The sequence below is a fragment of the Penicillium vulpinum genome, assembly GCF_028829585.1.
Source record: "Penicillium vulpinum strain IBT 29486 chromosome Unknown utg000003l_segment0_segment0, whole genome shotgun sequence".
NCBI classification, from domain to species: domain Eukaryota; kingdom Fungi; phylum Ascomycota; class Eurotiomycetes; order Eurotiales; family Aspergillaceae; genus Penicillium; species Penicillium vulpinum.
This window is the reverse complement of record NW_026643243.1, coordinates 7758082-7771794: the sequence shown is the minus strand read 5'-3', so window position 1 is coordinate 7771794 and position 13713 is coordinate 7758082. Positions and strand designations below refer to the sequence as shown.

Sequence of the window (13713 nt, the reverse complement as noted above, 5' to 3'; positions counted from 1 at the left end):
GTATATAGTCTTAGAAATTATGCGACGCAAATAGCTTTATTAGAATGAGTTGAAAATGGTCAACCTGTATTCGGTTGATACGGAAAAAATGTCGTGTGTTCACCTAGATACCAAACTGGTCAGCACGATTTCTTTGTTCTTCCTCGGGATGGAAACTACACCAAGACCAAACTCGGAGATAAGCAGCATGATGGAAAATAATATTGTTATCATTGCCGGAGCTGCCGGGGCTGTCGTAGGATTTGGATCTACCTCAGAATCCATCCTGGAGCATGGTTCAGCTCGTTTGGTGCTGGAAGACCTGTAGGAGGGCGACTCGAAATCAGCTGCGAGAAAAGGCTCACAACCGACATATGTATGAGATACGAGTGACTGCGATCGATATTTGAGATTCTTCCTCAAAATGTAGAGTAGGATTCTAGCTCGGTCCATCCGCTAGTCTGCGATGCAACCATATGCATACATCCGATTCGAGAGGCATGGTATGCGCAGATGAATAATGAGTTCGCAGATAGGTAATCACCTGGCAAATGAGAAGGACACCCCCAAAGCCAATACCTCAGTATCCTAATGGCGCTTTCTGATATCAGCTGAAATTCGATAATTTGTGGTCTGAAGAACAGGTTTCGCCATATCAAGCTGCAGCACGGTCGGATGCTGGTTGTCGGTTATCGGGTCTGTGGGTAGTTTGCCGATCCCTTCCCAACCACTTTATTCAGCCAGCAAATGGGAACTGCGCTGCAGTGCACGACACAGCGTTGATCGCCGAGTTTATTTAGAAGTCTCCAAATCTTGGGTTGCCTGTTGTGGGTTGCTCGTCGCTCTTTATCCTTTAGTTATTGACCTTGGCCTCTATAGTAGAAAGGACGCAAAGGTCGCCAACCCCCCAAACCCTGAAAATTTTTGTTGCATAAATTCGCTTGGGTCATCTTGCGGCTGCTGCGGGAGAGGCGTCGAATGGCAAGGGGGACTATGTGCATACGTCCAATTTATTGGAGGGGAGCTGTAGGGCGAATTAGCGAATGGGCGGGACGGTTGATTTATCCGGAGAATGGGTTGTAACGGGATGGGGGCCACGTCAACTCTCAGGAATGGAGAATGAGGTTACCTTATCAGTTCGCATTTGCCAAGTTCGAATGGCAGCCTTGAAGGTATAGATGACGAACGGGTTATCGTCATACGGTCAGCAATGCCAAGGCGGAGGATCGCATGCTTCGGTTTTGGGTTCGGGGGAAAGCCACTGTAATAGCTAAAATTAGCTATACGAGTGGCGCACAAGACGCGTTTGGCCCCTACAGGGTAAAGTCCTAAATTATCGTTCCCGAGCAAGGGTTGAGGTATGTAGGAAAGATTAAGTTTACGTAGAAAGCACAAATGATCTACGGACAGGATACTATGAGGTATAATCTAGACTTGAAGGCCAGTGAAAAAAAAAAAAAAGTGCAGATGATAGGCATACTACCTTCCCATTTTGGAACTACAAACTACTACTTCGCACACTCAGAGCAAACATATTGAGGGTGATGACAGTATTAAGACATTTAAAAAGATATATGCAATAAGATCGAGTCACATGGCTTTTTTTGAAATATTATAATAGACAATAACATGAAGCTCATATAACTAGTACTATTCTGTTACTCCGTACTCCGTAGATATCTCTATATATTAAATTGGCAGTAAACACGGGGAAAACACATGGGGAGCTAACCATATTAGGATCGTCAGCTGACTCGTGTTCCTTCATTAATCCTGGCTTTTGGGGTCTTTTTAGGTCCTTTTTGGTATTTTGTTTTTTTCCTTTTTTTCCCTTTCGCTGCATCACCCAGCCATGGCGTTTTTCCTTCTTTTTTAATTGTCCATTCTTAGTCCTTCATTTCCCCCTTTTGTTCATTTCCCTAATCTACGCATCTTGCATGCAGTTTCATCTTCATAGAGACGTTACCCTCAACGGGTCTACCCACGCTAAGGCCATTTAGGTCTGGAGGCTGAGTTGGAGGGTTCAAATGTCCTTATCTTCGGCCATTTTATAGTGGTTTTATATCTTGTGTCTTTGACCCCCCCCCCCCCCCCCCCAACACCCGGAGGATAGAACTTAACGCTCCCGGACTTCCGTTTGCGGCCGAGTCATTCCCCCCCAATCCCCCAACACCTTTTCGATTCCAATGATACACGAGTCTGGTCTATCGACCATGTCAACAATGTTTCAAGCTGCAGGCGACAATGAACATACAAAGAAAGAGGAGAGTCATGAGAATCTTTCGGTAGACGAGCTCTTACCCTCACTACTTAATCCAGAGTCGCCACTGCCCTCTCTTCAGATTCGCACCGATCTACCCAATCCGTCCTCGCGAGACTCCGATCCTTATGCTTCGACCAGTTTGTCCGGAAGTTATCCACGTCGTACCCCGAGTCTTCGTGCTCTCTTCGCACCACCTATATACAGTGCAGGTTCCTTGTCTCCGGCATCTTTCATGTCCTCGCCTCAATTGAATGCGATGGGTGACATAACTCCATTACCATCACCAATTGGAGGTGCTGCGCCGTGGCGGAGATCGGATGTACCGTCATTATCTCGTTCTTCGTCTGTGGCGTCGCGCAGCGGTTCTAGTCTTCGCCTAAGCGATTCATCGCAAATGCTTGGACCACCCGTCATGTCCCGTTCGCGCGCCAAACCATACACCGGAATTGATGGCCAAGGGGAGGAGTCATCTGTGGTCAATCGGCATCGTCATGAGTCGCCCTCAAAGAATCTTCATTCTCATTCTCGGAACCGCAGTCTGAGTGACTATGCGCCAGCTGGCCGGGTCTCTGTTCCTCCCCGTCCGATCGCAGTGTCAGGGAATACCGGGCTTGGAATTGCCTCGTCGTCGAGCATAGATTCGAAATCCAATGGACTTCATCGCGAGCAATATCTCGCGGTCCACCGGGGTATCACATTGCCGACAATTCGTCCTCCCAGCCCGCCTCGCAGTAGCGGCAGTGGATATAGTGACAATGAAGCTGTCATCCGCCACCCTGCTCCCCTCTCCATGCCCCAGGAGCTATATTCTGTCCGGTCGGTCCGCACAGATCAGGCCCGTATTTACCAGAAAGTCCGGACACTGGGCCAGGGTACGTTCAGTCAGGTCAGTCTGGCGGCGCGTGTGGAATCTATCCCTGACATGCCTTTGTCGCCGGATGGTGATGGAGTTGGCGCATTCCACGGGTTTGTCAACAACCAAAAACTGGTTGCCGTCAAGATCATCGAACATGGACCCGCTGGAGGCGCGGATGAGGGCCGACTGGAGGTATCGCTAAAGCGCGAAGTGGAAATCTTGAAGTCGGTCAACCATCCGTCCCTCGTCCAACTCAAAGCATTCGGCAGTGATGAGAAACGTGCTCTGTTAGTTTTGGACTATTGTCCCGGTGGAGATTTGTTCGAGTTTGCCACATCGGGAGCTCCTCGCATGTGTCCGGAGTTGATCCGACGTATTTTTGCCGAATTGGTTGATGCTGTGCGTTATCTGCATGCTCATTACATCGTTCACCGGGACATCAAGTTAGAAAGTGAGCCAGCGTTTGCCAAAATACTGCACAGCTTATACTAACCATCTTAGATGTTCTACTTACTATGCCCGCTCATGTTATGGATGACGTGCAAGACTGGCGTACCTACGACCGCGCTGTAGTCACTCTCAGCGATCTCGGCCTGTCACGGCGTATCCCTGAGCCTCCTGAGAGCCCACTTTTGCAGACCCGATGTGGCAGTGAGGATTACGCAGCCCCTGAGATCCTGATGGGTCAGGCTTATGACGGCCGTGCCACTGACGCGTGGGCACTCGGTGTTCTACTCTATGCCCTCATGGAGAATCGGTTACCTTTTGATGTTCTGCCTGGCACTCGTGGAGATCCTGCCAAACTTCGTGCCCGAACGCCGCATCGTATCGCGCGTTGTGAATGGGCTTGGTATAGATATGCCGACGACGATGAGGAATGGGATCCCGAGAAGGGCAAAGGACTCGAAGGGGCCCATGACTGTGTAGAAGGTCTTCTCAAGCGCAACACCAAGCGCAAAACCCTCGATGAGATTGCTGCTATTGATTGGGTGTGTGATGCTATCGATGTGCCTGGTGGCCTGAAACGAGGTGACAAGGAAGTGCCGTAGAGCCGGTCTCCATGTGTGTTGCTGTCCCGTATATTATTGTTCATTTTTCCCCGACTTTCTCTTTCATGCCCTGCCTGATGTTCTTTTATTTCTCTTCAACCTTTCTTGACTCACATACCCTTTCTCTTATTTCTCTTTTATTCTTATTATTCACGAGACACGATGACTGAATGGGTCATTATGTGGATTGAATGTTATGTTTTTATGGCTAGACTGGTTTTTTATACCCTTTTACATGCTACCTCTAGGAGGTAAGACTCGGAAATACAAGATATATTTCCCTTCTGCTCTTTGGCTTGCCGTTTAGATACGAAGCTCCTTGCTACAGACATACCAACTGGCGATGGTCACGATGTCGTGACCAAACAATAATAAAGGACTAATTTTAGAATATCTAGCTAAGGATAGTTAGAAAAGAGTTAAGACTTATAAAAAAAGTTCTAGTATATAGATATAGATTCTAGGGCCTTATAATACCCTAGTCTTACGAGCTACCTGTAAGCGACCACCGGGATACGCGTACAGGTACATACATAATAATTTGCTGAGCGAAGCAGAAGCAAATCATTACCTCTACCTTAACCTACATACTATTTATAGCTATTTTAGATCTCTATATAGCGATTTAAATCCTATTTAATCTGAATTTTCCTCCTATATGGGACCCGCATCTAAGCAGTCCATGCACTTTCCGAGGTGTTGAATACTCGTTAACCATGTATAAGGTTGTAACCTAGCTTTCGACGGATTATCTGAAAAATGACACATTGAAGCGCATATACCCTTGAACCGAACTCAGGTTATTGACGATACCGTCTCCAAATTCCGAGTCTGACCCCACTGTTGGCGGTGCATATACTAATCGATCCACAACGTGCGATGCTGTGGGCGCTGCAGCTGCGGGGGTTATCCAATTCCGCAGGCGGGATGATCCCATAGGATTTTCACCGAAGACAACAACCCCGTCTTCGTGAATCCTCTGTGGAGATATATCAGCATTATTAGTAGGCTGTTTTTTTCCGAATCTGCTGCAGGAAGGTTGGTTCCACCCAACAGTTGCCGACCCCATCAGTGTGGTCGCAGCCCTGTAAGACTGTTGTGGGCCTCCAGGAAGCGTCTCCAGGGAAACTTATATTCCCATCTATTCTGCCCCGACCTTTGCGCGTGGAGATATCATTGATACTGTGTAATGAAGCAGCCAGGTAGTCACGCCCGGTTATTAATCGGCAACATTCCGAATTCGGATTTGTTGCCATTTTAGCGACAATTGCGTCGCCAAGATTCGAACAGAAGAGACATGGCAAAGATTGAAGTAGCGATGTCCAGCCGTGGCCTTCGCTTTTGATATGCCCGCGCTTCAAATTCGCAGTTGGTGCCCCTTGAGCCACGTCCATGAACTCATAGCCAAATATCTCTCCGCGACGAGGCTTTTGCGGTGATATCTTTGCCAGATTAGCAGAGAAGCCCATGAGCAAATCACGAAGCGTGAGAGTGTCGTCTCCCCCAGTTTCAATCTCCACGCTTCCGCTTTGCCAAAGGGCTTTGAGAGATGATATCCCCCCATTTGCCTCTGGCTTCGCGAGCGGGATGGGAAGCCCCCTGTCCTCATCGGCTATGCCATTCTGGCAATAGGTAATAGCCATGTGATGAAGAACATTCAACAGCGGGACTAACCATCCTCGCTTCGTGCTAACGTCGTAAACGATAATTGCTTCACGTGAGCTAGAGCGTAGGAGTTGAAGGTAATTGCGACTTAAATCAAACCGCAAGGTGTTGGTGATACGTTCAAAAGTTGCGCCTCCCTGGAGCCCTACCTGGAGAGGTGCGGTAGAAGTCGCGACAGCCTGCAGGGAAACTCCTTTCCAACTCCAGGATTTCCTTTGTGTTGTGCTTGTTGACCAGCCTACAGGATTTTTCAGAAGACTGGCGGTACCGAGGAGAACCTTGGACTTGGAACACCAGCCCACCCTTGCCGTTCTGGACTTAAGAACCTCGATATCCGCAGATACCAGCCATTCCGTCTTTGTCGCTTGAAGCCTGCTTACCTTGAACTGGGACTCATGTGGGCACACTTCTAAATGCCATAGTATGGTATCGTCGTCAAGCGTCTTCACTGGTATGAGCGCAGTAGAATATCCCAGAAGAACTACCCCCGAGTCTACGCTTACTGCGTATTCAACAGCAGCAAGCTTGACAAGCGTGTTGAAATCAACTTGAAGCAAAGACCCAGGTGTGATGTTGACGGATGGCTCCACAACAACAACAGCCGACTCGAAAAGGGGATGCCAGCAACTGGCATCAGCCGCAGAAGAGGCGATTCCCTCCAATTCCCCCAGAAGGAATTTACGACATCCATAACTGCTTTCTGTTATTTTCTGTGAAGTTGAGATCCAGCCGGCTTTAGGAACCCGCACGGCCAGACAGAGCCAGAGTAGAGCTTGGGAGGGGTCTTCGCCGTTACCATGATGTATCACAGATATGTGCGATTTGTTCAACCTGATGGTCATGGATGAACAACCTAGACTGCTCAGCAACTAGCAGCAATCCAAAGAGAAAGTTAAATATTCACTCACTTGACACACGGCTCTGGCTTTGCAGTGCAGATTCAACGTGCCGGAGAAGCATGACGCCAGCTTCACCAAACTTCTTCCTCATAACAGATTGGCAAGACCCAGCCTCTACTACGCCATTTTCAGCAAACAAAACAAGCGCTCCCAGTAGCATGTTCTCATTGCCTTTGCTATCCAGAAACATCCTCGGTATATCTGATTGACAGATTGTCGTATATTCCGTCAATAGTAAGTCATCGAGAGACTCGGATCTTTGCTTGGAGGGACTGATGTTTGCTCCGGCAGTCTTCGTAGAATGAAATCTCCGACTAGCTTCATCGAGATGAAAGGAACCTTTGAGGTTTTCTAGCCTGGATCGAATATTTCGCCGAATATCACCTGGAGAAACACGCTGTTTGGAAAAGTTTTGTCGGGATAAACTTGAAGAAGCTACTATATTTCAGCTCCCGGGGAACCAATTGAATCAAATTAAAGAGTTACCTTCTGAAACCGGCAGACTGCCTCCAGATGCTGTATCTCCCGGACAGCTAGATTCACTCCTATTGGTTCCAAAATCCTTCAGATTTCGACTTGTGAGGCGTCGGATTGCTGGGATAGGATTGATAAGACTCTTGCGATTTGGCGATTGCATGTCTACAAATCAATGGCACCAATGACTAGAAGTCCTTGCGAAAGTGAAACTCCAAGAAAGCCTGTGGCTCAAGAGAAGTTTGAAGAAAAGAAGCTGAAGGCGAAAACGGGCAGAAATTTCTCTTTTAGGCCGGCTGTTTCGTATTTATATGTCAAGAATTATGCGAGGATGAATATGAGGCTTAGACCTTGTTCAAAGTGACTCTGCTGGGATTAGGCCTTGAATTTGTTGCCTAACACTGCATGCTTCTGACTCGCATCTAGTACTTCCTTCGCGGGCCACCGAGCAACTTGGACGTGAGTGACACGTGTCTCAGCGTGATTTTCCATTGCCGCAGCACTGAATCCACGTCAGAAACTATGATTCAAACGCAAGAAACGAGGGCGCACTATTTTCTGCAATAGGCGGCGTACATCTGGCATGTACTCCAGAATAAATGTATATATCTCGACCACCTCAGTATAATATTTATTAAATGGATATAGAGTTAGGTTAATATACCTATATAGTTACAGGAATCAAGTCAAAATAAACGTGTAGTCTGGAAGAAAAAGCCCTTGGATGAATTTTGCACTATGTTGTATATAATCCTTATACGGGTTTTAAGGTTATTTAATTTTCCAACTGTACAAAAATATTTCACGATAAAAGCAACTATTTTAAAGCTAAATAGGTCTGCTAAGGTCTTCGTGTCAATTTCCCTCCCATAATTGAATGAGTTGGTTGAGATATATACATTTATTCCGAATTGCCTTTTATATGTGGCTCCCATAGAAAAGGTACCGAGCTACATAATTCTACTCATGTGCTCACCGCATATGACAGGAAGACCTCGGGAGTTAGAACGATATGCAGTCACTTGCTTTAATATTTCCTTCCATTGCCATGAGTATCAAAGCTGCCTAGCCTTCTTTTCTAGAAAATAATGTTTCCAGGATGTTTTTTACTCCTAATCCAACCTCGTTCTTCATAGTTACCGAGGCTTAGTTGTACTATTCATCTCCATCTCCAAATCGTATGACGTCAAATACAAATATGCTCAGCTGAAATCCAAGCTTCTTTCACATGCGACCAATTGTGTTTGTTGTGGAGGCGCCCTGAATGGGGCTGTGCTCGTGTCATAGCCTATGGACGGCCAGCGGAGCCGAAGTTGATGGAAAACCCGCGTGAGAGGAGTGTTTTCTACAAATCAGCGTGTCTAGCGGTAAAGAACCTGCATCACTCCCGCATCCTTGCCCTTTTTTTTCCTTTTTGCTTAGATGGACGATAAACACGGACTACAGCTGTTGAAATTTCAATGGCGTAACTATCCATATTAAATCCAGGCTCACGCACTCGACATACTGAATTGGGATATACACCATGGCCTTTGGCCGTTCGAGTCGCTCAAAGAGACCGTCATCTCCGAAACCCCCGCCAAAACCACCACGTCCGAATCAGCAAGAGAACGTAGCGGTACCGCACAAATATGTCCCTCCTCCGTATGCGTCGCCGGCGGGGGCGTATTCAGTCAACACATTTCATGTACCTCCAGTCGCATATAATCCAAATATGACGGTGTCTATGGTTCATCTACAGCCTCAACCAGTGCCACAGCAAATCCATCATTTCCCAGGGCCTGCTCTAAGTAGTCCACAATGGAACTATCAACCTCCAAATTATCAACCACCGAAACCTTCAAAATGGACGTCATGTACGAATCTGAACCAATCAATGACCAACTTAGTATCGCAGACAGTCGACAAAACCAATGCCACTATTCTTGATCTCGAGAACTTAGTCCGTCAGAGTTTGGGCGGTGGTGCGAATGTCAATGAGGCTACATCGCGGTTATTTGATCAAGTCATCACCTCGATTGACCTGGGCTCGTTTTGCGGGAGGGAAAATGAACTGAGTAAGTCATTGTTCCAACTTTCTACCGTCGAATGATACTCATCAGTAATAGTTGCCGCATGCACAATTCCTCCACAGTCGGACGAGAAGAAAGATCGTCGATTACAACCAACGGGAAAGAAGCCAACAGCGTCCGTGGATTACTTCTCCAAGGTGTATCTGTATGCCAATTCGAGACTACCACCTCATATTACACCGCTGAGATTGTAAGACACTCACATCCTCAAGTACTATCTTAACATGCTGACTTCACAGCTATCCACCAACATATCCCCTCCTCCAACTGGCAGCCAAGTACTCGCGCCGCGTCTACGACAAGCCTTCCGGCCGTGAACGGCATTCATACGTGGACTCAGATTGGCTACAAGGCACCAAAGCCATGGTAATCAAGTCACTACCACTTGACGACATGAACACGATCGTCTTCGCCATACGCGGTACACAGAGTTTCCTAGACTGGGCCGTGAACGTCAAAACAGCACCAACATCTCCCGCGGGCTTTCTAGACGACCCCTCCAACTGCTGCCACTCAGGTTTCCTATCCGTGGCTCGAAAAATGGTCGCCCCCGTCGCAGCCCGACTACGCAATCTTCTCGAAGAAGATCCATCACGAATGTCCTACTCGTTAGTCTTCACTGGTCACTCCGCAGGCGGGGCCGTTGCCAGTTTGCTATACCTCCATCTCCTATCTGAGTCGCCAGCCGTGCAATCAGAACTCACTCATCTGCGCGGCTGCTTTAAGCACATTCACTGTGTTACATTTGGTGCTCCGCCCATATCGCTTCGTCCGTTACAGCCCACTCCTACGACTCGGAAATCGAAGTCTATATTCTTCGCCTTTATCAATGAGGGGGACCCGGTCTCCCGTGCTGATAAGGGGTACTTTCTCTCGTTGCTGGATCTGTATGTTTCTCCCCCGCCGGGGTCAATACTAGCCCTGCATGATAGGAAGAAGAAATACGCTCCTATTTATTGGAGAACTCCTCCATCGGGTCTTTCACTTGCTGGTCGGCTTGTTCTTCTTCGCCCGCGAGAGCAATGGAGTGGTCGTCCTGTGATTGTGGCACCTCCGATTCCCGGTGGCCCTCCTGCGCTGCCACCGAGGGAAAATGTGGATGCTTGTGGTATTACAGACCATGAGCTCCGGGGTGTGGTCTTCGGTGACCCCGTTATGCATTTTATGGACTTGTATTCCCGTCGTATTGATACATTGGCCAGAGATGCCTTGGTCAAACGATCATGAATGTGTCATCGCTGAATGTATGGAGCCTTTTTGCCAATTAGCATGCTATTGAAATACCCAATACCCATTTACTGTTTTGATGTTTGCAGCAAACAGTTATGTTCACTCGCTAATATTCGTCATACTATGTAAAATTGATTCGACCTTTCAATAATATTCCGTACCCTATTCTACGCAATAATATTGTCATCGCAGTTTTATTGTGTTATCAGATATTGCCCTCTTTGAGACAATGTTCTGTGTATGCCTTTGTTGGCCTGGTGTCTCAGTAAAACCAGAGATCAGCTCAAAGCAGCAGACTAAAGAAACAAAGAAAAGGACTTAGAGATCAAAGGATATTTTGTATTGTCCAATCTGAATTTCTGTTTCTACAACATATAATCCCCATTTGGTTCCCATATATGTAGACCGCTTGAGCGCAAGCGAACCTCGAAACTGAAGCAACAGAAGCCTGAAATATACTATACTGTGTCTGTGTTCCTTCTATTGAGCTAGGCTACAGAAAACTACTCTCAAAATGTGCCTCCAGACTTATAACATGTGGACTATGTGCAACTGCATTCAACTCGGACGAATTGAACGTTGTAAAGAGTTCGGTGTACCATTTTTCCAACGAGAGAGATGTACAGGACTTATTTTACGAGCCATCAATATTGGCATCATTGGAATTCCCGAAGAGCAGCTTTATGAAAAGGCAGGAATGTGCTCGGAGTGCTCGGAGAAGCTGTATCAAGAGATGTGGAGGCTTCGTTGGAGATGGACGTCTCGTGAGAGTGAAGAGTGGGCGGCGAAGCAGGAAAGCGAGAAGAAATAAATGAGCTTAATCTATGTGAAGTCAAGATATTGTCTTCACCAGAATCTTTTTAAAAGAGTTCATAAAATCATCGATTCGATATCTATTGCTCAACGTAGTTCTGACCGTAGAAGACCAGGTAGTTTACCACGGCGACTCTTCCTGTGAGAGATAATCTCACTTATTTGGAGAGGTTGGACTCTGTGGATTCCGAAATACATTGTCTGGGTCAACTTCCTCTTTGATCTGCTGCAATCGGGGGAGATTAGTACCCCAGTATGCCTCGGGGCCGTTGGCCATGAGAGGATCAACGTAACCTGGGTAGGCAGTGTAGGGAGAGTTATCATTAGCGACAATCTTATTAAGCCCATCGAGGAAGTCAATTTGAGTCTGGGAGATGTGTCCGAAGAAATTCAGTGTATAGGACTGTAGCCATATGAGGACATCACGATGGGCGTAAGATGTAGCGTTAGTTGGAATATCGCTGGTGTAACCTCCCTGAAAATCGAACAATAGGAACCAGCCCAAACTACCCTTGTCGACGGTACCAATGTAGTCGAACATCTTGTCAATAGTCTCCGGCGTCATTAGTGTCTGTGGCGTCCAAGAAGTAGACTTTGCGTAGAAATTCGTTGGGATCCCAGCACCTAATTTCAAAACAAGATCTTGCGCCCAGTGGGCGACAAGACCTAACCAGTCATCAAAAATCAATGCGCCGCCATTTGCACCGGGGAACTGGCTGGTAAGATTCATCTTATCATACTCTTCCTTGGTGCCGAAGAAAGTACCACTGATAACCATAAACCTCTCAAGCACAGTGAGGGTCGATGCCATCTTCCGAGTCAGGTTCGGGTTTGACACGAAAGCCTGCCAGCTCTTGAAAAGAACTGTCTGCTCCTTGGGACTGCCAATCTCCAAGCTAAATGCATACTGCACCGCCGTACCAGGCGTAGGCTCAGTTCGGACCTTGAACTCCGTGACGATACCGTAGCCCGAGGCAGCACCTTTGATAGCCCAAAAGAGGTCCTGGTTTTCCGTATCAGAGGCTCTGACAATGCTCGAGTTGGCAAGAACCACTTCAACTTCCAGAACATGGTCAAGTGCGGCACCAAATTGGCGCGAGGTCGGTCCAAGACCACCAATTGTAAAATGTCCCCCTGATCCCACTTGAGGACAAACTCCGTGAGACATGGCCCGTCCACCGGCATGGTACAGTCGCCGTGTCACGTCACTCAGTAAACTTCCTGCCCCAATTGTCGCTTGCCAAGTTGTGTTGTCCATGGAAAATTGTTGGAGATGTTTCAAATCAATCGCAACGGCACCGTCTGTTCCCCCAAGACCTGTCAGATATCACATGTTAGTCCTAAGATCAAATTCCTCTGAGCCAGCATGGTTTCAGAATCCCACCGTAATTGCCATAGCTATGCCCTCCACTTTTGGCCTGGACTGGATATCCGTGCTCTGCAGCACACTTGACTATAGCGGCCACCTGCTGAGAAGAGCTGTAGTCTATAAGCAAGGGATACAATGAATCATTAGCTCCAAGGATACTCACGTGGGAAACGCCACTGCAGCTGGAGTAGTGGGAATGTTCAGGTTGTAGCGATTCACGATGAGGCCGTAGAACAGATCCCCAGCAAAGGCAAAACTTCCCGGGTCTGTCAGAGTATTCTGGAAACATGATTTCAATGCCTCATTGGGGCTAGTAAGAGCCACCGATATGGCCCCCACTGCCAGGAAGAGCAGTCGTAGAATCATGGTCTCGGCAATATGTGCCCTCGGTTGTCTACAGAGAAGAGAGGAAGGAGCTGGGAGACACCGAGAGAGAGGGAGGGCGGCAAGGGATCAACCAGGAGACTACGTCAAGTAGACCAAACAGAACCAAGGGAGTCGATATCATATCAGATATGAGCTGTTGGTTTAGTCTGAAGGGTCGCGGCATTTTCGTTTGCTCTTATGAACTTACATAGCTGGTGATATTATGATCCATGGATCTTTGAGATTTAGCTCAATTAGCTCATCTGCAGAAGGGGAGGGTACACAATAGGAATTCCATCCGCGCGAGTTGGTCTAATTGAAAATCAAGGCCTTCCCAAGTCCAATTAGCACGATGATCGATACGACGTTGAAGATACAGGTTTTAAGTCAGTATCAACAACCATCTCGACATAGTTAAGACATCGCGGGCTCAATGACAGACACACTCCCTTTTATACTCTACTGAAAGTTCCACTACCCTATGCAATGATTCGTATCTGAATAGAGACCAAACCAATCCGAAGTCAAATATTGATCCTTATCAAGATCTATACCCAACCGTTACTTATGTGCCTAGCAAACCAATTCGACCTTGCGGACTGCATATGCAACCTGTGTACCTGCAGCGAAAATAGCTTGAGCCCCCACAATATTTTCAAGTTAAATATCTAAAATATA

General features: G+C 47.2%; 6 protein-coding genes across 6 annotated transcripts; 4 read left to right on the top strand and 2 right to left on the bottom strand.

The window, feature by feature from the left end:
• Nucleotides 1-88: 88 nt before the first annotated feature.
• On the top strand, nucleotides 89-307 carry N7479_007989 (uncharacterized protein; the record flags this gene model as incomplete). Its single annotated transcript, XM_057255683.1, has 1 exon — nucleotides 89-307. The coding sequence occupies one exon, from the start codon at nucleotides 89-91 to the stop codon at nucleotides 305-307; it is 219 nt and encodes a 72-aa protein (XP_057109545.1).
• A 1858-nt stretch (nucleotides 308-2165) lies between these two features.
• N7479_007988 (putative protein kinase) lies at nucleotides 2166-4147 on the top strand (the record flags this gene model as incomplete). Its single annotated transcript, XM_057255682.1, has 2 exons — nucleotides 2166-3549; nucleotides 3600-4147. The coding sequence occupies 2 exons, from the start codon at nucleotides 2166-2168 to the stop codon at nucleotides 4145-4147; spliced, it is 1932 nt and encodes a 643-aa protein (XP_057109544.1).
• Nucleotides 4148-5148: 1001 nt separating this feature from the next.
• On the bottom strand, nucleotides 5149-6654 carry N7479_007987 (uncharacterized protein; the record flags this gene model as incomplete). The annotated part of the gene is made up of 1 exon (XM_057255681.1): nucleotides 5149-6654. The coding sequence occupies one exon, from the start codon at nucleotides 6652-6654 to the stop codon at nucleotides 5149-5151; it is 1506 nt and encodes a 501-aa protein (XP_057109543.1).
• A 2056-nt stretch (nucleotides 6655-8710) lies between these two features.
• N7479_007986 (lipase family protein) lies at nucleotides 8711-10484 on the top strand (the record flags this gene model as incomplete). Its single annotated transcript, XM_057255680.1, has 3 exons — nucleotides 8711-9242; nucleotides 9294-9447; nucleotides 9497-10484. The coding sequence occupies 3 exons, from the start codon at nucleotides 8711-8713 to the stop codon at nucleotides 10482-10484; spliced, it is 1674 nt and encodes a 557-aa protein (XP_057109542.1).
• Nucleotides 10485-11001: 517 nt separating this feature from the next.
• Nucleotides 11002-11298, top strand: N7479_007985 (uncharacterized protein; the record flags this gene model as incomplete). The annotated part of the gene is made up of 1 exon (XM_057255679.1): nucleotides 11002-11298. One exon carries the CDS (start codon nucleotides 11002-11004, stop codon nucleotides 11296-11298), a length of 297 nt encoding a protein of 98 aa, XP_057109541.1.
• Nucleotides 11299-11454: 156 nt separating this feature from the next.
• On the bottom strand, nucleotides 11455-13035 carry N7479_007984 (FAD-dependent oxidoreductase; the record flags this gene model as incomplete). The annotated part of the gene is made up of 3 exons (XM_057255678.1): nucleotides 11455-12617; nucleotides 12685-12779; nucleotides 12833-13035. 3 exons carry the CDS (start codon nucleotides 13033-13035, stop codon nucleotides 11455-11457), a joined length of 1461 nt encoding a protein of 486 aa, XP_057109540.1.
• Nucleotides 13036-13713: the final 678 nt, after the last annotated feature.